At 37.4% G+C, this 25,464-nt stretch overlaps 1 protein-coding gene across 3 annotated transcripts; it reads right to left on the minus strand.

Moving 5' to 3' along the window:
* Positions 1–1,068: 1,068 nt before the first annotated feature.
* Positions 1,069–25,419, minus strand: TAB2 (TGF-beta activated kinase 1 (MAP3K7) binding protein 2). 3 transcript variants are annotated; one of them, XM_030944849.1, is made up of 7 exons: positions 21,084–25,417; positions 17,666–17,954; positions 14,170–15,682; positions 7,375–7,535; positions 6,660–6,753; positions 5,323–5,403; positions 1,069–3,111 (listed from the first exon to the last, which is right to left on the minus strand). In XM_030944849.1, exons 3-7 carry the CDS (start codon positions 15,560–15,562, stop codon positions 2,966–2,968), a joined length of 1,875 nt encoding a protein of 624 aa, XP_030800709.1. In that variant the 5' UTR covers positions 15,563–15,682; positions 17,666–17,954; positions 21,084–25,417; the 3' UTR covers positions 1,069–2,965. The 3 variants fall into 3 exon arrangements, with proteins under 3 accessions (XP_030800709.1, XP_030800710.1, XP_030800708.1); XM_030944850.1 differs by lacking the exon at positions 21,084–25,417 and adding an exon at positions 19,334–21,040; XM_030944848.1 differs by lacking the exon at positions 17,666–17,954 and having other exon boundaries at positions 21,084–25,419.
* Positions 25,420–25,464: the final 45 nt, after the last annotated feature.

A 25,464-nucleotide genomic window follows, 5' to 3' on the forward strand; every position in this document is an offset into this window, starting at 1 on the left:
TAATGACACACTACATTGATATGCCACTATCTGATGATATACGTGACCTGGAGTACACAAAGAACATAAAACTCTTGAAGGGGAAGGTAAAAGTCTGGAGTAGACACTGGAGACATAATTCTCTTACCCCACTGTTTCAGGATCAATTACTGAAAAGGCTGTCCAATACAAACTCATGTTGAGCAGATGGCTCTGCACACCTAGCCGGAGCAAGGATGTAAGTATTTTTTTTCCCCTTCAGAAACTAAACACTCAAATTCAGGGCAAAGATCAATTATGCATTTCATAGACTGAGCAGGATTCCATCTCACCTATTTCTCCAAATACGCTCTTTCCACCCCTCAGCTGACTGGTGTTTCCTTTAAAAATTCAGTTGCCGCCCTCACTCCAACCACTATTTCCCATATTGCAGATTATGGGACACTAGTTGAATAATATGCATAAAGGATTTTTTTTTCTGGATCTGTAGCTAATTTTTTTTGCTAAATCAGTTTATAGATGTCTCCTGAAGGCCTTTTATACAGCATCAGTATGTCTCAGGAAAGGTCAACTCCACATAAAAAAGATCTGCTCTGACAGGGTCCATGTGGGAAAGACATGTCAAGGAACACTCCACATCTCACAGCATTTATATCCATAGCACCAAGATACAGTTTAACTATATTCATCCTTAAACCATACTTATATCAACAAGTTTTTCATCTGTCACCACAAAGCAGTTGCCCATTTTGATTTACAAAAACATTTTAAAAATCATAAACCCCAGAAGCAGGAAGTAAAAAGGGACTGTGTCTAGCTTTTTGCTTTACGAATAAATGAGTGGGTCTTTGGTCAGGAAACAATCTCATCAGTGCAACTTTATGAAATACATTCCTTATGCTCACTGAATTGGAATTAAACAGAGTAACGCATGGCAGGAGAGACAAGGTTCAATAAAACAAAGGCTTAAATAAAAACTCTGGTCATAAGAAATCAGCCTACTTTTAATACTGTTAATGCTTATTGTTCCGTTGAGTATTGTGTTGCTTCACAGCATGGAAAAAAGCAAACAAATCACAAAAGAAAACATTAGAATATATTTTTTTTAATTTTTATAAATAACTTATCTGTTACAAAGGCAGTTTACCCAGCTAAATCACAAAACCATCAACTCAAGATATCCAAATTAGGTTTTATTAATAAACAGGTAAAAACTGATTTGTCAATCTTCACATAGAACTGCAGATGAAGCTGAAAAACAAGGCCTCATTTTATAAACAAAATGCATTGAATGCAACTGCTTTGGGTCTACTGCCTAATTACCTGGGATTGACATTTTCTTCCCACATAAAAAAAATTGCAAAGCCTTCAAAACAAAGGCCTCTGTGCATTCACATAGATCACTTGTAAAACTCCTAATAAAAGTGTCCACTGGAGGATGTTTACAGTGGGTGACAGTCTACTTTGTCTCTTGCTACATGGTTAGCACTCCCTCCAGCCTCACGCTAAGTGCTGCTGCTACATAATTCTTTGTGTGCCGTCTTTCATGCATATTGTACTGGAATTCCATTTTCTTGATCTCGGTTACATACATCCCCGATCATGTGAGTATTTTCCTTAAAAAAATAGATCATTAAAATAAAAGAGATGCTTGAGGTTGCTTCAGTGTTCAAGTCTGTTTAATTTCTCTTTTCCAGCCTTTATTTCAGTTGTCCTAAATATCGCTATCCTTGTTTTCTATAAATATGAGACTTCACCACAAAGTCAGGTTTAGAAACTGGCTGCCAAAACAGGAAAGCATTTAAAGTCCTTGAACAAAGCCGTACGATGCTGCTGCTGTTGATTTTGGCACTTTATGTACTTCCCCAATGAATCTCTCTTCAGGAGTCTGCAAGACACCCAGCAGATGAAGCAAGCTTAACTCGGATGCTGATCTGTTGGTGGGTTGAAAGTTTCCTAGTATAAAGTTTCCTCACAGCAGACAAAATGCTCCCTTTGTGTCACCCACCGTAAAACTCAGTGTACAGAGTGAACTATATGCATAACTTCCAACTTTTCCTGCACTTTTACCACGCTGCATCTGCAGGTCTTCACAGATCATCAGCATTTACAAGAGCAATGTACAGAACGAGCAGAGGAAAGCTATTTTGTGCATAGTTTTTTACTAATGCTCTTATTTTAAGGCATTGCTTCTCTCAGATAAAAGCTTAAAAAAAGGGACATGATCGTGCTTAATCACTTAAAGGGAAAAAAAGAAAGTTAACAAAAAGACTATTACACTATACATACAGAAGTACAAGAAAATAATAAAGGTGAGGAAAAGAAATCACTTAAAGCAGGCTCTAGAGCTATGTACAGTAGGAAAAGCTTTGGGGTATTTCACTGTGTGTATTGTACAGACAACGCATGCAGTTTTTCCTTTTCATCTTTAGATGTGATTGTAATGATTTCTGGCTTCACAGAGATGTTTTCAGGGAAGACAAGGCAAAGAGTACCACTGATTTGTGAAGTTCTTCCCTTTATCAAAGGCACTATGTGGCAGCAAACAGTTTAAATATTTAAACCTTGTTCCTTTTAAGATTTCCTTTGTGCATGTAGTGTTTCACTGAAAGCTCTGAAAACAAAAACACTAGCACTCTATTCCTTTCCCCTGTCAGAATTCAGTAGTGACACTGGGGCAGAGAAGAGGATGGGTGACACCCAGGCACTGAACACGGTGTGTGTTCCTGGTAATACTGTACATGGTTCAGGCAGCTGGCGAGTCTCTCAGCAGATTGCCCTTCAGCCGATCAGCGTCAGCTGCCTGTGACACAGCTCTGAGGTATTGCTTGCTCTGTGGGCTGACATTTAACAATAGCAAAACACCATCTCGTCACACCTTCCATTTTACAAAACCCTATGCATAAATGCTTTTTTTGGCCCCCGATGCCTAGACAATTCCTTGTACGTTTGCTATGGTTTTAGGGAAGGTAATGGGCCTGTTGGCTCAGAAATGCCTGGGCATTTCACACTGTTCACAGCGATTTAAGGCCGGATGGTTTAAAAAAGTACAGGCGGTACAACTCCACTGAGCTCCCTCATCTTCATCTGTGTCTGGAACAGTCTTTGGTGTTTTCACAATGGACCTCTGATCTGTGACATGGAAGAGATAAGATAAGCAGTTACTAACTGAAAACAGCATGGAAAGAATTTTGAGATTTTTTTTTTTCAGTAACTGAGAACTATCTTGTTCCTCTGAGAACAGCATAGTTATTTAAAAGTGACAGAAGCAGCTTTTTACCACTCCTTTGACTGCAGCTTGATTGTAGGTAAGCCAAAAGGCTCAAGGTAAAACTACAAAAATCAAGTTTCCCATCCCTTAACTCTGCTTTCTTCCCTTTCTTCCCTCAGTTCAAAGCTACTGCATAGAAAGGAAATAAAATTTGCAAATTAATCAGCACAGGAAACATGGACAAGATTTAGAAGTCTGAGGTCTAAGAAATGGTCTAAAATTCACTAGTATTCAAGGTATTCAAAGAAGTACGTGCTTTGTAACCCTTTGACATGTCAAACTTTTTGATTCTAGAAAGAAGGTAGCAGTTCTTCAAGCCAGCTCAGCAGGCAGATGTAGAAAAACCATCGCCTGGCTCTGTCATGCTACAGAGTAATCATCCCAGCTACACCAACACATCTTTTTGCATGATGTGTTAGACAGTAATCTTCAATTATTTTAAAAGGGAAAACAAGAAGAGAGAAAAGAAATGAAAAGGATGAAGAGAGATGAGTGACTTCTCAAGTTAAGGGCTTCCCAGTTGAGGCAACTGCAAAATCTTTTCAGCCCATTATTTCATCTGGAAAACATCTCATCAGCCACGGCAATTGCTGCAAAATGACAGCAAGAGATCCCTAAGTACAACAGTACTGATCACAGTTGCAAGAATTATTTTTGTTCTTTTGTGAACAGCAGTAATTCTGTTTTAAGTCAAAGCCTACATGATAGCTAAATTGAAGCTTAAAATGAAATTAAAATTAAAGTTAATGAAGAACTAAGATACAGCAGTGATACTTAAAAAAAAATAAGAAAAGAAAGATAATTGATAGAGGGACTTTAGAGCTTTATAAACCAATCAGGGTCAATTTTGTATTTTCAAGATAGATTGAATGAAACACTTAAATTTGTGAGTTCCTAAAAGATAAGCCAATAAAAATGCTGACAACTAGTCAAAGAAAATTCATTGAAGTTTTCTTCTTTGATAGGTTAGTTTTTATTTATTATAAAAGGAACTACATAATTGACAGAACTTGTAAGTTCTTCATGGTTCAGTTGTAAAATGTGTCTAATAGGAATGTGTATGGATTTAACTTTACTTGGAATTTTCACTACCAGCTCGGATAGTGGAAGGACAAAAAGTGCTTTATAAAGCATGAAAAACAGTATCAGTTTCGAAGTGTTGCAAAAGATCTGCAGGACAAAAAGTTCAATTTATCTAGACCATTTTACAATGCAGAACTGTCAGAAATCTACAAGATGAGATTCTGTAACAACAGTTACCGCACACTCCAAGGACAATTAACCACACACACCTATGTTATGTGGAGAACTTCCAGGACAGAAAGACAGCACAGAAACACCTGTGGATTATCTCCATGTTTCGTGAGGTGGTCTGCCTAAAGTCATAGTATAATGATGTTCCAAACAAGCTGAATTCATTCTCTGCTTTATGTAAAACACAAGAGGTAATTGTTTCGCTTTGTTTGACACCCAGAGAGGGGAAAAAGCAAGTAATGTGCACACTAATGATAAATAGAATGCTTAAGAGTGGCTAATACTCAGCAATACTGACTCCCTACTGCTCTGCATTACTTTCCTGTTCAACTACCTAGAACTATATTTACCAATAGTCAGAAGAGGCTTTCATGCAACTTCTTAATACAAATTCTACAGTAACCATGAATTCCAGTGAGGGTAACCAACCTGAGTTGTTACTACATGTAAATAAATCTACTCTTCGCTATGGATAATGGTGAAGTCATCTAAGTGAGTTTCACTGGTCCCTAAGCAACGTACCTCATGCTCATTTTTAGAGAAAGATGGATGCTTCCATTACATAAACTGCCTAACAATATATTATCCATCTCTAACATAACCCATTTAGTATACTTCTCTTTCCTGAATGTATGAATACAGAGGAAACAAGAGCAAACAGAAGCATACTTACTGCCAATACAAATAAAATGCGAGGTTTGTATGCTTTTGAAGTAATCTATTTCATAATCAACACTAAACAAGATTTGTAAATTAGAACTTGATATCAGATACAAACCAGGTATTTGTATCAAATCCAAATTTTATCAATACAATACCTTTGGGTTTTGGTGGCACGGGACCAAGAAATCCAATATTATCGTAAAAATTATGAATAGCGCTGGGATTAAAATGTGGTCCTAAAAATAAAAAAAAAAAAAAAGTGCAGCAGTTTAAAAAAATAAACTTGAGTAGGGAGGCATATCAGTTTTTTCTGGCAGTAATTCTGTAACCATACTATTATTCACTTATCACCTTTTATATCAAAGTGTCAATACAGACCTAGGTGAGACAGTAGTGATTTCAACAACACACTTTAACAAACTTATTGCCCAAAATATGTAATATGAAGTAAACTCAGAGACAAGCTCCAGCAAACTAAACTCCTTTAAAGGTATCTTTTTCTGCTACTCTTTAAGATCATTTTATTAGTAAATCTTATTTGACTTTTTCTAAATTGCAACTATTCTCAGAGATATCTTACCTACTACGCAGTGTATTATACATGCTTAGAATTAAAACTCAAGAGGAAGTTCTAAATGCAATTAACTTTAACAAGCAAAAAAAAAAAATCACCCACTATTCACTCTATTTAAGGTCAGGTTTTCAGTGTAGCATTACATTCAGAACACTTGTCTGCCTTCTCCTGAACTGCAGGTAGACTGACCAAAGCAGAACTTTTGTGGCTCATGTCCCAACTGATCTAACAGCTCACTGCTTCTGGAAGTGGGAAGCATCAATTCCTTCCCTCTCACTATCTCAGTTCTCCCTTCCTGTGCCTCTCCCTCACATCAGCTATAGCAAGCTTTTCCAGCAATGCAAGTTTTAGCTTGGCTTGTGAACACACTCAGCTCTGCAAAGGGTCTAAAAAACCTAATACAGAGCCAGAGCTCAGTAACTGGCAAGAGAGAGAAGCAGGAAGAGAGAGGCTTTCTTGCTGGCAGTTCTTGAACTGGCTCAGCTGTCTCATCATTTCACCCCCATGACCAAAGGCTGTGTCCCTGCAGACAAGGAAAGCAGAGAGCACACTGGAAGTTACCACCACACTTTATATTTTCTAACTTGAGAGGCTAAATACAGACAGAGGTGGAAGACAAAAGAGAGAGATGAACATGTGTATAGATGTATCATTCGAAAAACTTACTCTCTTTCTTTGATAGTCAGATAAGCAGAGTTGTATGAAATAGGAATGACTGTGGAATTAGGAAAATCATATGGCCAACAAAAACAACAGGCTTTAAAGACAGTTACTACCATGGTTTCACTCAAACTCATGTGATAATTTATCAAAAAGTGTGTATATCCATCATTTATGACATGGACTTTTTTGAAACATGTAGACAGTGAAAAAAAAAATCAACATTTACAGTTACTGATGTACTAAGACATACTGTACCTCTTGCTTGAAAAAGATCAATCTCTTTGGTTAGGCAATCTATGTCTATCTGCAGCTGTCTGTTACAACTTCTTAACTGTTGCATTTCTTCCAGCTGAAAAAATAAATCTGCCTGTTAGACTAATTTTCCCAGTTTATGAACAGTTATCATTCACACACAGGCAGACAACATTTAATTATTTCAGAAATGATAATAAAAGAATCTTCCCTAATGACCACCTTTCTTTTAATCCAAGCATAATCTCAGAAAATGCTTCCAAACCTACTGAATAGTTCTCTCTCATCAGACTTCAGAGCAGACTGAACAACTCCAATCTTCAGTCAGGGAACAGCCAGTGGTCTGGTCCACCAGATCAATGGATGATCATCTAGCACTGAAAACTGGTGCATTAATTGGTTTCTTTGAGCTCAGTATATGCAACAAGACCAAAAAGTACGTGATAACAGTATGAGTATTAACTTGTAAGGAGTATCACATCAAACTTTAGTCACTGCCTGTAAAAACAATTCTTCACAAAGCAATTAGCAAGCTGCAACGTTGTGGTTAAATGACACATTTTTGGTCCTTACTCTAACTCTATTGTTCACCAGCTTAATTCTAACTATACTGCCTGTCCTTAGTATATTGTCAATATATTAACAACTCTTCCTTCAATTTATTGTGACAGACCACACTTGTGGTTTAGGTTTATACCCTACAGACGTTTCAACTTACTGATGGAATTTGGGAAACAGAATTCGATCTTTTCAGGCGCCTTCGTGTTAGATTATTCTCCATTTCATTGACCTCTGATTTTAGTTTATCCAACTTTTTCTTTTGAACCTCAAGTTCTCGTTGAAGTCGCTCCATCCTGGCCTTCTGGTGTACCAGTAAAGCTGCAATACATAAAGTCCCATTTTATCTACTTTATTATCCTTCACATGGCAACATCAGATTAAGAAGCAAGTTGGTACTCTTTTGGGAAAAAACAGAAAAAAACACCGCTACAGACTGCTTTTCCAATTTCCTTGCAAGAAAATCTCCGCCATAAGACAGAAAGTGCTGTATTATTGAAAACAGCACAAGCTAACTACAGACAAGCAAATATAAGAAAGCCATACAATGCAATAAATGACCATGCAAAATTTAACTGTAATCTTAAAAACCAACAAGACAACTACCCAAAGGCAGGAACAAATATTTCTGTGTGTATTCATCTTAACCACTGTAAAACAGGTAGCATGAAGAGGATTTCAGACAACTGCAATACGGAGCACTACATAATGCTTATTACAATTAGGATTGGATCCAGTGTTCATCACAGTACGAACCACCAAATGAAACCAAACCAGAAATAAGCACACCACTAGCAAACTGGTATTTGTCAAAAGCTGGACTGTACGTCACTTTACCCCTAAACTATGGTGCAGAACCATTAGCTCAGCTTCTAATTTCTAACAATGGTTACTATTTGTAAAGCAAAAGGCACAAGGAGACCTAATTTAGAAACAATGAAGTCAGCAAAATTTCATAGTTTCAAACCACGGTTTTTTGAAGGCATAATGAACCTAAGTAGCAGATGACACAAATTCATGCAATCTAATGAGTTTATTTCACTGAAGGCAGGTTTACTATTAAATATCATCACAAAAGCAGATATCACCACTCAAAGTAATAACCATCTTCTATAAAAATGTATTTAATTAAATAAACTAAAGAATAATTTTAACTTCTGCACAGCCATTCATTCATCCATTAAGCTAGTAATTCCTATAAACTGTGATCATTTTCACAGACTATGAATACTTTTATATCACCCTGGAAATTATAAAGAAGTAGCAATAACAAGGTATTTTTTAAAAGATTGAATTTGCCTCACAAAATCTTTAAACCAAGCTCTAGCTGGAACATGATGTTTAACTCCTCACGATTTCTTCAGGTACCAAAACATTAGAAGCACTCAAATCTGGTTGCCTAGGTTTCCCAAATAGTAGCAGAGGAAAAAAAAAACACATCAAAAAGATGGCAAGCAGAACTGCCTTCTCCTGCAGATCCTGGCTGCTCATTCATTCATTCACACATTGCATGTTGTCTTCCAGAGGTTCTTTAAAAGGAGGAACCATGCCAAACTATTTCTGAACCGTGTTACAGACCATACTGAGATCCAGCCATTGAGTCACAAATGTTTGCAAGATACTGAAATGACACCTAGCTTCTGCTACATTTTATTCAAATCGCAGAAATTTTCATAAGCAGACCACCTTTACTTTGGGTCACAGTAGCTGCACTACAGTAAAAATTGCAGCTGTGCTCATATGTAAAATAAAAACGTAATAACTGAAATCTCAGTATAAAGATTTTTGTTGAAGACTTGAAATTATCAGGTAAGTATTCTCAGTAGACAGCCTCTCCTCTTGAAAAGCCTTTTATAAACAGCAAATGAAGCTGCAAGTCTAAGGAAAAGAAATCAAAGACTACTTTGCCTCTACTCTGGTGGAGAGTGTACAAGCCCTTTTTCTTTCTACATTTTATTTCCACTTTCAGACAGTCTCTTCTGTTTTCATTACCTTGGTAAGCCTGCTGAGGCAACACAGCCATGCTCTACTGCCCAGACCCAGAACCCCTCAGACCTGTCAAACGGTGGATGCAGGCTGCTGGCGAGTGGCCAGTGCTGCTGGATGTGGCAAGTGAGGAGCATTGTTACCAGAATATCAGGTTGTAGGGCATGGCATGGCCTCAAGAGTTCAACTATGACCAAAACTTTGCCTGTACATCCCTCATCTCCTTTTTTAAACTACTCTTGTAAAGGAAAAGAACCCCAGATTTCTCATTTTCATGTTCTCCCACTTGTGTGGTTTAGAAATTCAACTGTCATTATGGACCTGTACAAGGAGGAGAAGGCACTGACGGATGCCCCCGGCATTACAACATGCTTTTAATTTTCATGTCATGTCTGGAAAGCCATGCACTTTATTCTCCTAGGAACTTTGGGACTACCATCTCACAATTTCAAATCCCATCAGGTTTTAAAAACACACATTAAAAATTACCATTGTGATTAAAGAAGAATCACTTGATACCACTGTGCTATCCTTCTATAATTAAAAGTAACTTTGATAAGGAACTTGAAAGAGATTGGTGTAAGCGGAGACTTTCATATACAATTTGGTAATTTTGCTTTAATACCAATTTGGTAGCTGCAGGAAAACAATGGTGGGGGGAAGACAAAACCCTCCCTGTATTTCAGTGTCGTATTTATGAATGGAAAGTGGCAATTTAAGTATTCAGCTCCCTCTAGTGTTGCTCAGAGCAACTGAAAACGCTCAGAAAAACACTGCAGCTCAACTTAATTAAGGGCAAACAGGGTATTTGGCACATTTAGTTTTTTACACTTCTGCACGTTTGCATTCAGCAGAGTGCAGTACACTTCAATGCCACTATTTCCTCTGACATCCAAAGTGCACATTTTTCACATAAAAGCTGCATATCATTATAATTACAGGAAGGAGCATAAAAGTCTGGAGGACAAAAGTTCACTCTTCCTCTCCCAGAAACCTTCTCAGTCGGGCACTAAATATACCTTTAAGTTCGTACATGTATCTGTAATTGTTTTCCAAAGACTCTGTGAATGGGAATTTTAACGTTAAGAGTGTCTTTTATTATTTTAAATGTTTCTAAGATAAATTATAATCTAGGAATACAAGGATTTAACCCTACCCTATAGACCTAAGCATTTTTAAAATCTCTTAGTTTGTCAGATACGGAGGGAATTTCTGGCAATGCAATTACACTGCGGCAGGAGGTTCATGAGAGTCTCAAAACACACTTATGCTTGGGCATGTTTTCTAAACCTGTATTTGAAGCTGCACAAAATTCAGTCATCTGATATGCAGCTTCAATAGTTCAAAATGATTTTTTTTGTTCCCTCTTTTCAATATTCTCTTCACCTAATTTTTTAAAAAGAACATCAGTGAAGAATGGGGCCTGATATACAGAGCCAAATATAAGGTGGTATTTTTCTAAGACCACATGATGCAATGGGCTCAGAGCCCCTTGGTGCATAGGCCACAGCTGTATCTTATTCAAGTCTTTTTTCTTAAACATCTACAAGGACTGGCTAAGAATGAAAAAAAGTTGTTTCCTGCAGCTTTATTTTTTTTTAAGTTTTAAAAGCTCCAAGAAACCAAAGCAAGAGCTGTGCAAAATATTAATGTACTAATCTAGTTTATAAATGAATTTATTTTCATTAAAAACACAGTGGCAAGAATTGCTAAGCAAACATGCTTCCACATATATAACTATAGTTGGTACCAATGATTCACTCAACTTTGCACACCATCCTCTTTCAAGTTGAAGAAAATAATATGAAAACATCAGACAGCCAAAGCTGTATAATATTTAACCAAAGGACTTAAAGTTCCCTAGTAAGAAAACATCTACCTAGTGATTTTATTACACAATTATGTATTTTCTTGAGGGGTTGCCTTCCCATTATACAGATGGAAAGCTATACCCAGAATGAGCAACTATTTAATAACTGTTCAGCCTCACTACTCATCACACGACATGCATACAGAGCATACATCACAAAAAGGTATCTGAGCAGAGAATTTTCAATTTCTAACAAAATTCCAATTTTCCATCCATAAAACATGTTACACTAAACTAAATTGTATATTCAAATCCCACTTATCTACTTCATATTCATAAAACTAATTATAAATTGTAATATCTAAGTAATGGGAATACTCCTGCACACTGACAGAAGTGATACTGAACACATAAAAATGCATCCTCTTTTGGCTGTCCTTCTGGGTATGCACCTAGCATTACTCTTCACACAGCACCATGAATTCTTACTGACTTTAACAGCAGACACATGCACTCAACACTTCCACAAGTGAGTCCTCAGTATCTCAGACTAGAATCTTAGAAAATTAGAAACATCCCTCAGCAACCAGTTCTGAAAAGTCTGGAGACAGTGAGTTTCTCAGGATCACAGAGTCAATGCCAGAGATACAACCAAGCATTCCAGGGAAATGACATGATCTTATCTGAGCAGTACCCACTCCTTTACACATTCTATAACCTCCGGGTTTGGCAGCAAATAAGACAAGAGATCTGGGGCAGCCTTCCACTACCCACTGCAACTTTCTTGGGAGGGAAACCAGAAATATCATGGAAGGAGACTGAGGTGCCTACACACACTGCAATTAAGCAAAGCTTTGTTGATGGCAAGCAGCAGCACCTAAAGAGAAGTCCAACACATCTTCTGTTCTCCTGGGTTGGACCATGTATATAAATATAAAATAAATAAACAGAGCAAAGGAAATTTCATTTGACATCAAAGCAACTCCATCTTCCACCCCAAGGTTTCTTTTCCCCCAAGCCAGTTTCAGTTCTCCCTGCCAAGATAAAGAGCATTCTGGTAGAAACAGAAAAGCTGATGAAAACATATTTTTCTCTAATCACGGCCAGAGAAACTACTCATCTTCTCTGGCTAAAATTAAAATGAAACAAGGACCTTGCATGGAAGGATTCTGGCAGTCTGGCTAAATCATAAGCAGTTTAAAATACAGAAAACATCAAGTAACTCAAATCCCTTTTTGTAAGCAAGATGAAAAAAAACCCACTGCTAAGTATAAGAAACATGTTTAAAAGCAACAGTTAGGACTTCCAGATATCAATATCATACAAGTAAGGCTATTACAGACTTAACTCTCCAAATATTAATTGATAACAAAAATGTAAGAAACACTGCACTTATTGCAGCAGAAATGGAGCACACATGCCAGAAATGCAGAACATCTCTACACATAAAGAACTTCAGGACTATTAAGTGCACTTTCTAGTGAAGGACACAGAAGGATGGTGATTTCCTGAGGTCCCTAAAGCTGTACCAGCCCACATCATAGATCTACACATCATCTTATAGCTGCAGCTTGGCTTCAGGAAGAGCTGGGCTCCACAGCAAGAATGAGGTCAATGCTTCTGTAACTCCAGGTTGTGTATCAAGCTTGCCTCATCTTGATAAACTGAATGCTGACACCTGCAGCTTATAGAGATTACCGTGACCATCACTACCAAGGATACAAGAGATAAAAAGGTAGACCTGGTATAAGTCAGTGCCCTCAGAAAGGAAAAACAGACAAAAGGGACAACTCCCCAAAATGAGCAGTTTGGCAAGCCCCTAAAAAGTAACCAACTTGCTTGGGAAGCAAGTTCATTACCTAAAAGACTGTTTAAAGCCTAAGGACAAGATTTCAATTGCTTAATTTCTGGTATATGAAGTTTTCCAGGACTAAGACTAAAACAGACAGCTAAGTCGCCCTCCAAAGTAGGAAAAGGAAATATGATCTGGGGGGCAATTTTTTTGCTTACCTACAGATGAATTTTCTGAAGTTCTGAACATAAGAGAACGTAAGGATGATTAGCTTTTTGGTTTTGGCACATAACCTTTAGAAACTCTTGAGTTACGATTGACTATTCCTCACTAAAGATAGTTATATCCAGAAAAGATAGTTATATCCAGAAGTAGTGCACAAGCTGGAATAATTTTGTTATTTACTTCATTAACGCAGTACTCCAGATGCAGATCTGGCTTCCAGTGTCCTGATCACTGTACTTACTTACAAAAAATAAAACGGCTAAGTTCATCTGAAGAATGTTTACACTGGTCGTGGAACAGGCCAGTTTTTTAAATTCAGAATTGTTTGCTAGGTCCAGAGAGGACCAGTGAGGTCAAAGACAAATTATTTTGACAACCTATTGTGAATACTGCTTAAATATCCTAAGACTCATTCAACATTTTTATGTAAAAAGCTCACAGGAGGGTTAATAAACCACTGAGCTGGTAATAAAAGCATGCAAACCCATGAAAACAGAAGAAAAAGATTAACAGGTTATCTCACTTTATCTATATTTTTACCCCTCCATTACCGCTGATCCCTTAGAACAGATTCCCTTGGTTTGGTGCTCCTTTTCACATTTTAAAATGTAACAGAAGTAAGTATCAAGACTTTAAGCATTTTATTGTCAGGAACATAGTAGGAAACATGGAGGCCAGGCCAACACTTTGTGCCATTAATTGCTTTTGAAGTCTGCTTTTCTTTCTTCTTAAAGAACACTCACAAAAAAAATATTATCCAATGTAAACAGTATCTCAACTGATTTAAAAATCTGACAATGGAATTGTAGCTTTAAATCACTAGGACAAGTTGAACAAACTAGATGTTTCTTTCAGAACAACATAAAAATGAAGATGGTATGACTCCACTTCATTAAACAAATAACATATCTACTTAACACAAACAGAAGAATATCTCCATGTATTCAATTACATGTCTTTACCATAACAAGAAATCTATGAATTGCTTATAAAATGCTTTTATTTATTTAGGAAACACAAATGCTAAAATTAAAGACACTGTATTAACATCATAAAGTTTACTAACTGTTTCCTGTTCTGCAATCTACACAGTGAATTGACAACCTGGTCAAAATCTCTACAATTTATATTAAGAATATTACCTTGCGTGTAGGCAGCATCATCAGATCCCATACTCAATTTCCGTGCATCACTGATCCTATCCACATGTGCTAAAACAGGGTCAGTAAGATGCTGGATACCCTCTGGTTCAACATAGTGATCAGGAAGGTTTAGAAGGTTTGTAGGTTCAAAAGTTGGGGATACTACCCCTGGGGAAACTGCAGGGGGCTTATTTGGAGAAACTGTAATTTTAAAAGTATATTTTGTGTTAGGCTGTGTAACAACCACTCGAGGAGAAGTTGCAGTGGTGCTGTTGCCCACTGCTCGACTCTTGGGTGGATGGTGATGAATAAATGCAGGACCCATGCTTACTTGACCAGACATATTCCTAGCAGTAGTAGATACTCCAGGATTTGTGGATATGAAAAGCGTGGGCTGGTTCCGCACAAGCTGATCATCTCCTGTCGTGGCATTTGCTGAAATGTAGACCTTGGGCTGACCACGTGTGATCACTTCATCAGTATTTGGAGGACTGGCCGATATGTAAACAGTGGGTTGACTTCTACCTAATGTCTGGCTGTTGAGGGAAGAGGGAACGGTGGAGGTGCGAGGGCCAGTTGAACGCAATTTAGAAGAACTGTTTCTTTGTGGCGGTTCAAGTTTGATTTCAATTTGATTTTTGCGAGGTCCTGTGGAGATATTCTGAATGTTGTATTGGCTATGAGCAGAAGATTGTGAGCTACCAGATGAATGAATCATAGGTGCTTGTGGAGTAGTAGGAGAACTGATAGGCATGTACACATGAGAAGTCTGGTGGCCTTGCTGGTTTGGCTGTGTTGAGTGTTGCGATGAGGTATGTGGCGTAGTACTGGATGTAGGAATAGTAGTCCAGGGACTTGGCTGTGAAGGCTGGTAGACTTGCTGAGGGTGCATGGGATTAAACTGAGATGCCCAGCCTGGCTGCTGCTGTGTTTGCCGAGCAGTACCACTAGGAGCTGTGATGTAAGGCCTAATATAGATAGAATTTCCCTGGGGACTATTAAGTACAGGAGGAGGTACACCATGTATGTGCAAAGACGTTGGGGTATTGCGACCAGGCTGAATGTTTGGGGCTAAAGTTACCATAATGGGGTTGAATCTGGGTGTTTGTTGAGACAAGTTAGATACTCCTTTGCTGCCTAGGTGAAATCCAAGATGCTGCCCTGGATTAGAAGCACTAACTGTATTAGCCATCCCAAAGACATTAAATCCTTGTGGAACCTGCGCAGGTGCTGTCTGTGGTTCCTGCTGAAACAGTTCATTGTTGGACTGACTGGTTTGAAGGTGTCCATCACTAACACTGTGAGCTAGAGTCCTACTTCCATTCATTCTACTTCCTTCTCTTCCATGATGATAGACGTTCTGTGACTGCAAATCCAAATTAAGAGATGTCATGTGATTTCGTAGTCCAGGAATCCCAGAATCATCTGAAAAACTCAGGTCTCCTTCACCGTAGAGATACTTTGTGCTCTCTTGAGAGAGAACTGCACAACAGGCATCCAAATTATTGTTATTCTAAAAAAGACAGATGAAAGTTTCACATTACTGATAAAATACTGTCACAGTTATGGATGAATACATCCAATCACAACTGAAAAATGAACAATACAGCATCAGATAGAAAGCTTTAGGTGGCTGGCTAGCGTAGCTGCTCTATACACACAAGGGGCTTGCCTGTGAAGCTCACTGCTCTGGGAACAGTGACTGAGCCAGTGGCACCAAGGGCAGAGGTCTGCAGTGCCTCTGAAGCAGTGACAGAGAGATCCTGCACCTTGGAAAGCTAGCTTTATACAGTATGATACACCCTGAATGAATACTTTCCCTACTCCTTCTCAGTTTCAGAACCATCTTCAGCAGAGACCAAAGCTCTGGCTTTAGGGAGGAAAATGACAGCAGGAATGGATTCACAGCATCTGCATAGTATTGATTAATAACTTAAAAATAAAAATAAACACACATATTTATTTTAAATGTTTTCCCAAACACTTCAATACCAGTTATGCATTACCTCCTGATGAAAACAGAAAGTGAATCTTATGAAGAGAAGAAACACGCAGACTCAAGAAACTGTACATGACTTCAGAAGAAATGCAAAAATTTAGTTTATACAAATACATCAATAACACATTCTTTTGTAAGATCAAAACTATTATTGAAAACCCAGAGGACATTTGTATTTTCATTTAAAATCACTGCCTGCAAAGCTCTGAAATACTTATATTTGTACCTTTTAAACCCAGTAATAGGATGACTTAGAAAAGAAACCACAACCTAGCTAACTCTTTTTTAAGAACATTTCAGATGCAAACCCCTAATCTCTTCTGCTTTTCCACATGTGTAATAATATTGTACTCTAATCTTCTCAACTGAGTTTCCTACATAAGGATTGTTAGAAAGAGTAAGCGTGCATCAGTGACCTAATTTCTTCATACTGCGCTCCGTCTTTATCACTTTTCACACAGAACCTCCCACCCCTCAAGAAATCAAGGTTAATACTTTCAGCCAGAAGAGCACCTGTTCAGGCCCATGTTATTAACACTAAATAGGTGGCAAATCCATCCAGCACACAGAAACGGTTACTAGAAAAAAATGCATGTGATCAAGGAAAAAAATTGCATGTGCCAAGTAGCAACATAATCAGTTAATTAACAAGTAACACAACCAGATAAACTGATCCATGCTACATGCTTTCTATTTTGTAATTTTTGTTAAACTAGCAGCCATTTCTCATTCTTCGACCACGATGAAGGTGACAGTGCTGTGCAGACATAGCAAGACTGTCTCTACCTTACAGATTTACGAAAAGAAAAGAAAAGAAAAGAAAAGAAAAGAAAAGAAAAGAAAAGAAAAGAAAAGAAAAGAAAAGAAAAGAAAAGAAAAGAAAAGAAAAGAAAAGAAAAGAAAAGAAAAGAAAAGAAAAGAAAAGAAAAGAAAAGAAAAGAAAAAGAAAAAAGAAAAGAAAAGACAGAAGTGGGAGAGGGATGACAAGGCTAAACTTCACCCACAAAACCAAAACCATGTGTTCATACAGACCAGATACAGTTCTGAATTCTTCCAAATTAAAGAAAAAAAAATCCCAAAAAAACCCCTAGCCACAGAACTTTTTAAAATGACTGGATTCTCTAAAGGCTATCTATCAAGCCAGCTCTACATAAGGATTGCTGCAAAAAAGTATTCAGCAATATGAAAATGGATCAAATTGATGTTACACATATTGGCTCTAGTTTGGAATAAGCACCAGAGGATGAAATAATCAAAGGAAGTTAGTAGTGAAGAAAGGAAACACATGGACAGAACAGTGCTAAGATAAGAACAACAGCCTGGTATTTGTTGCAAAGGAGAAAGGGAGCCAGAAAAGGGAAAAAGATAGGATGCCACAGAAAAACAAGCTAGAAAGATCTCAAAGGCAGATTTTGCATGAAGTGAATTAAAATTATTAACAGAAAGGCCAAAAATACCAAACGAAAAAGGAACAGGCCAAGCTTGCAAGGCCCTTACATTCAGCTTGAATGCATTTCTTTGGACAACTTTTTTTTTCCTTTTTAAGACTGCATCCAATCAATTCCAAAATTTCAGTGACGTCAAAGAGAAAATTGGAGAACTCAAAGGGGAAACGGGCACATGGAACCCCTGGCATCTTCTGGTTGGCAGAGGCAGAGTTTCAACCGCTTCTAGCTCTTTACAGATCAGAGAACCGGTTGATGGCAGAACTGAGCATATTCCAGCAAAACAATACCCCTCATCTTATCTCTGCCCATGTCCCATTTGAGTTTAAAATGTTGGCACCCTGAAAGAGAAAGAAAAAAAAAAGAAAGAATAAGAATGTTGGAGGGAAATGAGGAAGCAAGGAGAGGACGTAGACTTCAGGAGCAAATACAGAATGCTCCTCACACAAAAAACAGATTAACAGGGAACAATGTCCACCGACTGTGGGCACTGCAGTGATTCCTTTAAATGAGGAGAGCAGAATGCAGGAGGCTTGTTGGGAAGAAGAGGGATACAAAATTTCTTAGGAATATTCAGTGCTGTCAGCCCAAGACTTTTTACTCCCTAGATTAAGCTGGTTTAGGTTTCCTCCTATTAGTTCTTTGGTGGTCCTCTGCTGTTAGCATGCTATATATTGTTTAGGTATTTCAACAGTGGGCTATTTACCTTGAGGTATTTGCATATTCTCTTTATCCTTAATTTTTTCATTATAAGCATATAATGCTATAAACCTTCCTTTAGAAACAGCTGGGTTTGTTTACAAAGAATTCATGAAGAATGACTGAAGTATCTGTACATTTTTTCTGTACAATTCACAGTTATCCAAAGACATTTTCCTTGTAATAAAAAACCTCATCAATAATATTATGAACTGCATAATTGCTTATATTCCTTCAGATTCTCACCTGGGGTATAACTCCTAGCTTAAAAATAACTTCACCCTGACATATGATGGCTGCACATAAGGTACTGCAGGGGCAAGGCACTTTTTATACCAAATGTCCTCAAGTACTTGTCTTTGATCTCAAATACACTTATTGCTTTTATTGGAAATTCCTTCCACTGTGTTCAGCTACAAGGTGGCAGAACTTAGGATTCAGACACTGTTCCAGCAGCATTAAAAACATGTACACGGGTACTCTCAAATTCTGCTTTTCAATCTTTCCCAACAGTCCAAGTACAAAATTTGTTGGTTTGAAGAGGTCATGTTAGGCAGCTTTTATAACAACCCCAAACAAACCAAAACACAAACAAACAAACAAGACCCCAAGCCAGAGAGTAGCAGAGTTAGAAAGTGCATCAGAGAAAGCAGAGCTCATGAAATTTCAAAAAACCACCAACATGACAGGATTTTCTTGGTGAGTCTTAGTTCACAAAAAATGTAGCTTTCCAGTGTGACAAATTAGTTTAACAATACTGCACACACAGAACATTATTCACTTTAGACTGTTTTTGAAAGATCATCTTATAGAAAGCTGACTTAGAACACTTCCTCAAAATCTAAGCCCTTCCCCATAAATCTGTCATACGGGATGTACAGTATCTTTTCTTCACAGTTATAACGCTCTTTTTATTTAAAGAAATCCACTTATTCAATGTTATGAAGACCACTGACTCTACTAAAGACAAGCATTAGTTTTTAAATTTATCAAGAATTACATTCAAAAGATGATTACTGACGCATTCACTCCATCAAGTCCACAGACCTTGCTGAACAAGCAGCTCTCATGTTCGAAGAACAAAACTGTACTTGCAGTATAAAGTTCTACAGAGCACTAACAAAAATAGCAGCGTACAATCCTGAGAACAAGTACAGGCAATTTATACTCTGGTTCAGTTTCCTTTTCTGCAAAATAATGAGAAAAAAAGAACTGGAGAAAGCTTGAAACCTCATGAGCCCTGAGCAGAATTTTGCCATCTTGCAAATCAAAACCAATTGTGTTGATGAAACACACTTTTCACAACTTCTTACGCTAGAAAGACTGGAGATTCACGATAGTCTTGGCAATATGATTATTAAATTGTCACAGACAATGTTTCACTGACAGTACGAACACTTCATTTGGATGCATGTATGTGTCAGTACATATATTTATGTAAGTATAGAAAAATATGTATTTCATACATAAAAATACATGTAAATAGCAAGACAAAAAAATTAGGATATAAAGAATGTTGAATCAGAGCCACAGTTGTCCTAGCCATAGTCCAGAGACAGTTACCTTCTGGGAAGCCGTAACATCATTTTTCCTATCAGTGTATACTGATAATCAGTATGACTACTTGGATAATTCTCTTATTAACCAGAGTAAATCAAATGTTGAATACCTTAGAATGAAAAAGAAAATCAGCTATTATGGATGCTTTGAATTGATGGAAAATGCAAAGCAAACATGTCTAAGCAACATAGTTAAATAAGTCAAATCTACCAACATTTGTTAACTCTAGGCATTTAGGTGTCCCTGTTGGGCTTTGGAGGGACTTTATCTTCTGAAGTAGCTAACAAGATACAGAACAAGAAGCTGATACAAAATATGGTATGTGTTCTGATAGTGGCAGCATTAAAAGCAGACAGCTGCATGCAGAAGTTGAGAATATGAAGCTTTAGCACTAACTACAGCACTGGTCAAAAATGATTTTTTACTATCAAGCCCAACAGAAATCCAATAATTAATTACACAGACTCCAAAGGTACAGCAAAAAAATGAAGCCCATTGGGCAGCCAAAACCATGGGCAGATGCATGCCAGTGCCTCACCCCTGCCTCTGGTCTAACACTGTGGAAGGGAGGCTATAAGCACCTCATCCTGCCTGAGAGAGCCCGACTTGGAACACCTGGCTGTGCCCATGTCACACTCCAGGCTTCCTGCTGGAAAGGGTACCTAAGGCCACCAGTGCTGGCTCTGCAGGCCAAGGGAGTTGGGAATGGAAAGCATCGGTGCCAATCTGCATGCAGGCAAGGGCCCACCTCTAAGACTGATGGAGACCAGGTAGCAAAGTTTCTTCTGGACCTGCTTCAACACTCAAATAAAAATTAAAATAAAATTTTAAAATGCTGCTCATTGTAGCATTGCCTTAAATTGTCCCTGCTGGACTCAAGTTGGCTTTGCATCCCTCCTTTTGCCACAGTTAGTTTTGGCTGTTGAGATGGCCAAAAGTCATGAGCATACTGATTGGCGAGACAGTAGTCTCCATGCACACACTGAATATTGATTTGCAGGCTGATTTACTTCGGACCACCCCTGATTAGGCATGGAAAAAAAGAGGCCAATTTAACACTTTGCTTGCTGTGCAATATAAAGAAACTGGTTGAGTATATTTGCCTCATTTATAGAGAAAAAGAAAAACATCTGCTTTCAAAGGAGACGCCCATACAGAAAGCATAAGTTAGCAATGTTGCTTACTCGTGCAGCCATGAACAGAGCACTGACCTGTAACATGCATCTGGATACAACACCTTCAGGTACCTCAGGAAACTTCTGTCGCAGGTCATGTAAAACCTGAATATCAATTTGCTGGCTTCCTTGGGCCATTCGTATCTTGCCTGGTCAGGATTGTTTTCAACAGGCAGTTTTAGGCCTTAGTAAAGGGAGTACTCATCTCTTCTGTCCCAGCATTTTCTGGAAGAGAAAGGAAAGCCTTGAGACACCAAAAGCAGGCACTTCTGATGTAACAAAAGAACGCCCCACAAACTGAAACACACATACAAAATCCCTTTTCAATTATGCAGCCAAAGTCTGTACTTTATTTTGATGTTTTCCCATGTGACATTTCTAAGTAATCGTCCTTCACACACTCATAACCTTGAAAATTGCTGATTTATAGACACATCTGACAGTCCGTTTCCTTCTCTCTTTGGTTTTATACTGATATTATAAAATACATTAAGAATAAAAAAAGACTTGATTTATCAAAGTATTAAAATTATTTGGTTTAAGAACAGTATTTTTAGTTATTTTAAACACAACTGAACACAAAGTAGTCCACATCAAATACTGGAAAATAGTGTTTGCTCAACTTTTTAATGTACCTGCATTTTTACCTTTACCATCATTGTTTTTGTTTACTGTCAGAATATTGTGGATAGAAGTTCAATGTCTCTAAGTTTCAGAATTTACTAGCGATTGTCTACTTGGTTTTCACCCAACATACTTCAGAATATTCTGAAATTATTACTAGAAGGAAATAACACTGCAGGCTTCTTCAGCTAATTCTGTTCCTGCTTTGAAGGAAATTATGAAAGCTATGAAAAAGACTATTTCACAATCACCAATTAACACATTCATACAAAGGATCAGTCCAGACCATATGATATCTACAGGCATTTACCAAGAAGAATTTCTACCAATAAATCTTCAAAGAATGCACCTGTGTGTTAAGCAATGGAATGGTATCTTCTTTATATAAACTAATATTACAAAAAAATATGACCATATGGTTCATAGATACCCTGGCATAGTCAACTCCAATGAACATCTGTCTCTTAAATTAGTAAATCTTATTCAAGCATCTCCATGAATTTTATTCACTTTCTCTGTGGCAGCAGTAGAGCAATTTAAAAAGTTACTTAGTCTATATCTCACTAGAAGTACATGTGTATTACTTCCTCAAGAGTTTACAGTGCTAGACTAATTTAAGCAGTGACAAGACTACAGATCTTGCACCTTCTTTAAAGAAATAAGAAAAACACTCTTCAAATGAAACAACTAAACAATTATATTGTTTATCAAAAACTGTACTGCAATACTTCTCTAATTAAACTTCAAATCCAACAAGACCACAGCAAATCCACAAAACCAGAAAATTCTATTAACAAGAAAACTGGTTTACCCTAGTTCAGCATCAAATTCCATTTTTCCATCCCTCTTCTACTGAGTAGTTCATTAAACTTCCTGCTAAATTTTTAACTCCTCTCAATCCTCCTAAGATAGCTTAATTTTTTTCCAATTTCTCTAACCTAGAATAGCAAATTCTATGATCTCTGCCTCAAGTTCCCTGGACATTACAAAAATTTTGTATTTACTCTTTATTTAAATTGTACCAGCAAAAAAGCACCTTCACAGCTGCCACAGCAAAAACTCTGTTGAAAGAGATTCATCCATGTAGTCTTTTCAAAAACCCACAGAGAATAAATAAAAAAACCCAGTACTTAAAACAAATGGCCCACATTGTCACCCCAGTGCTGCATTTCAATAAAGTATTTTGTGTTCTAACTCATTTTTCAATGTCTGAAGTCTTAATAAAACACACAATGACCACAGCTCCCCATTTATTACTCCAAAGCAGCAAAGTATTGTAACAATTACCTTAAAATTCAAAAGTGCTACAGAAAAACTTGTCTGCATCTTCATGAGGCGTAAAATGATTTATGGGTCATCATTCAATGCTTGTAAAGTTCAACTATTTGTTGGTAGCATGCAGAACTTGGGAGACTGCTTATTTTTATTTTTGCTACAGTACTTTTAAGTTTTGGTGGCTTATCACCAAGCAGATGCCTGCAAGCAGTATCACTTCACTAAATTTGCTGATAAATTTTTGCACGTGTGCATCAAATGTCTCAACACAGCAAAATATTTTTACTGTAATATGGGAGGAACTAAACCAAAGAGGCTCTGTCCCCACTATTTTAACTCAGAGAAATATACTCCAACACAAAAAGAAAGAAGTTTTTTTCCCTTAGTTTCAATTACAATAGGCAACTGCTATGGCTTCACTGACAATTTAACATATGAAAAATGTATCATATGAATATGAGGGTCTCATTCCAATCATCACTTCAAGAAGAAAAACACACTAAAGAACTCAAAGATATCAAAAGATTATTAATAAACTCAAATTAACCTTAAGGAAGGCTGAAGTGACAGGTCATGAGGTCTTTTGAGGCCTCTCTAGAAAAGACAAATGAAAAGGTTTTTTCCCAGTTCTTATGTTGCAAGAAATGACAAAAAGGACTCAGGATGCATCTCCAGGGGCAAACTTAAAGGAACTGAAAGTTACTTTCACAGATGGAAGCTTAAGGAACAGACACACCCCACTGCTGTCAGCCATGGAACTCAGGATCATCCAGAATATTGTTAGAAATATTGTCAGAATATTGTTAGAAAGTTACATATGCAAGTGGAAAATAAAAGGCATGAATGCAGGAGTGAATAGCCAAGACTGCCAGTAATTAAGACTCTAGAAGAAAAGGGTACCAACAGGAGGCAAAGGAAACTGATGGCAGCAACATTTTTGCTTCATTCAGAGACTGGCATAAAAGTCAAGGAAATACAGCATTACAGAAGTAATGAGAAAAATCTATTCAAGACATTAATTATTGGAAGAAGGAAAACTCAACACTGGTGACTCAGAGAAATAATTCTTCCTAAAATCATTAATATCAGAGCTTAATTACAAAGGAACACTTCTAAATACTGGTGTGCAGTACAATATAAAGTTATTCTTGCAGTAATGCCCATTTACTAATAGTTGTACATACTGCTTCTAGCTATAAAAAAACCCTCAAAACAACCCCTTCGATGTGACTTTATAATGTTGAAGAGAGACAGAGATCCCAGTGCTCATTTATGCCAGAAATCCTCAGCAACGGGAAGAATTAATTAGCTGTGTTCTTTTTCAAAGAGTATTGGCATGATCCCCAGACAACTTAAAAGGCCTGGCAATTGTATCGTGACGGAGCTCCTGTTAAAGCTTTATTCTGTGAAAACTATTGAAACCAAAGTAAACAATGTGTCATCTCCCAAAGACTACTCAGAACCATGAGTATGAGACAAAATACACTGCCTCTCTTGTTTATGAAAATATTCAAAGACAACTTAATGTGAAATATAATTCAGATGCCAAATACTAGGCTGTTAGAGTGCTGAACCAGTGCTAGCTAAATACATACTTTTTCAAGTCTCCTTTCTTCTGACAGAGCACATGTTTAACATACCACAGACAATTCTTCAATACAAACCTTAACTTAGTATATCACATCGACTTTCCACAAAATACTTATAAAGCAAGTGTTCTTCAGAGTAGATTCTGCCAAAATGGATTTTATGAAATAATTAAACCTGACAAAATCTAAACAGACTAGAATGTTATCTGCACTTCTTGTTCATTACAAATTTTTTCCTACTGCAACTTCACATGCAGTCCATGCCACAAAAAATATCAAAGATAATTGTGCAGATTTTAACATAACTGCTGTATTTAATAGTTCCATTTGGAGTTATGATGCACTTATTATGACTGAAGTCCCATTTATGGTCAGCTACCATTTGGGAAACAGCCTTTGTGTGTTCAAGAGAGCAGCTTTTGGAAATATGCAGAACACTGCCACAGTAACCAGCAGGCCCTTCACCTTCTTCAAACTCAGATCAATGCAGCCTTTATATCTCCCTTGTTAGTTCAGCTACATCTAGTAAATTGCTCATGTTTTTCTGTGGTTTTAATCTGATCACACCTGATCTGTGTTTTACTCACTTGGCTAAAATGCTGTAAAAGCCATCTATCTAAAGGCTTATTTTAGAAATCAGGCTGTAAATATTTCTTAAGAGAGTGAATGCAGAAACAAGAGAACATTTCCTTGTAGCATTTATGGTGTAGGATACAGACAATGTGCATAAAAGACTGTTGTAATGACAGGAAATCAGATGCAGCAAGTTGCAATGCAAGCCTGGTAGAGGTTGCTAAACCAACAGCAGAAACACACAAGCAATTAAAAAGGTGACGGAAAAAACCCCAAAACCCAACAAAAACCCCAAAATAAACCACCTAATCCCTCTATACTTATCTAAGGCTCCATCATCAGGACTAAGACACACA

Source organism: Camarhynchus parvulus, chromosome 3 (genome assembly GCF_901933205.1).
Source record: "Camarhynchus parvulus chromosome 3, STF_HiC, whole genome shotgun sequence".
Taxonomy (NCBI): Eukaryota; Metazoa; Chordata; class Aves; order Passeriformes; family Thraupidae; genus Camarhynchus; species Camarhynchus parvulus.

Bases quoted from the DNA above. Each gene is read 5' to 3' on its own strand.
- TAB2 (XM_030944848.1), bottom strand. From the start codon at position 21,185: ATGGCCCAAGGAAGCCAGCAAATTGATATTCAGGTTTTACATGACCTG. The intron at 6,754-7,374 runs GTAAGTTGAAAC...TTATTTTTTCAG, and splicing joins CTGTTTCCCAAATTCCATCA to CTGGAAGAAATGCAACAGTT. The intron at 5,404-6,659 runs GTACAGTATGTC...TTTTATTTTTAG, and splicing joins TGATCTTTTTCAAGCAAGAG to GACCACATTTTAATCCCAGC.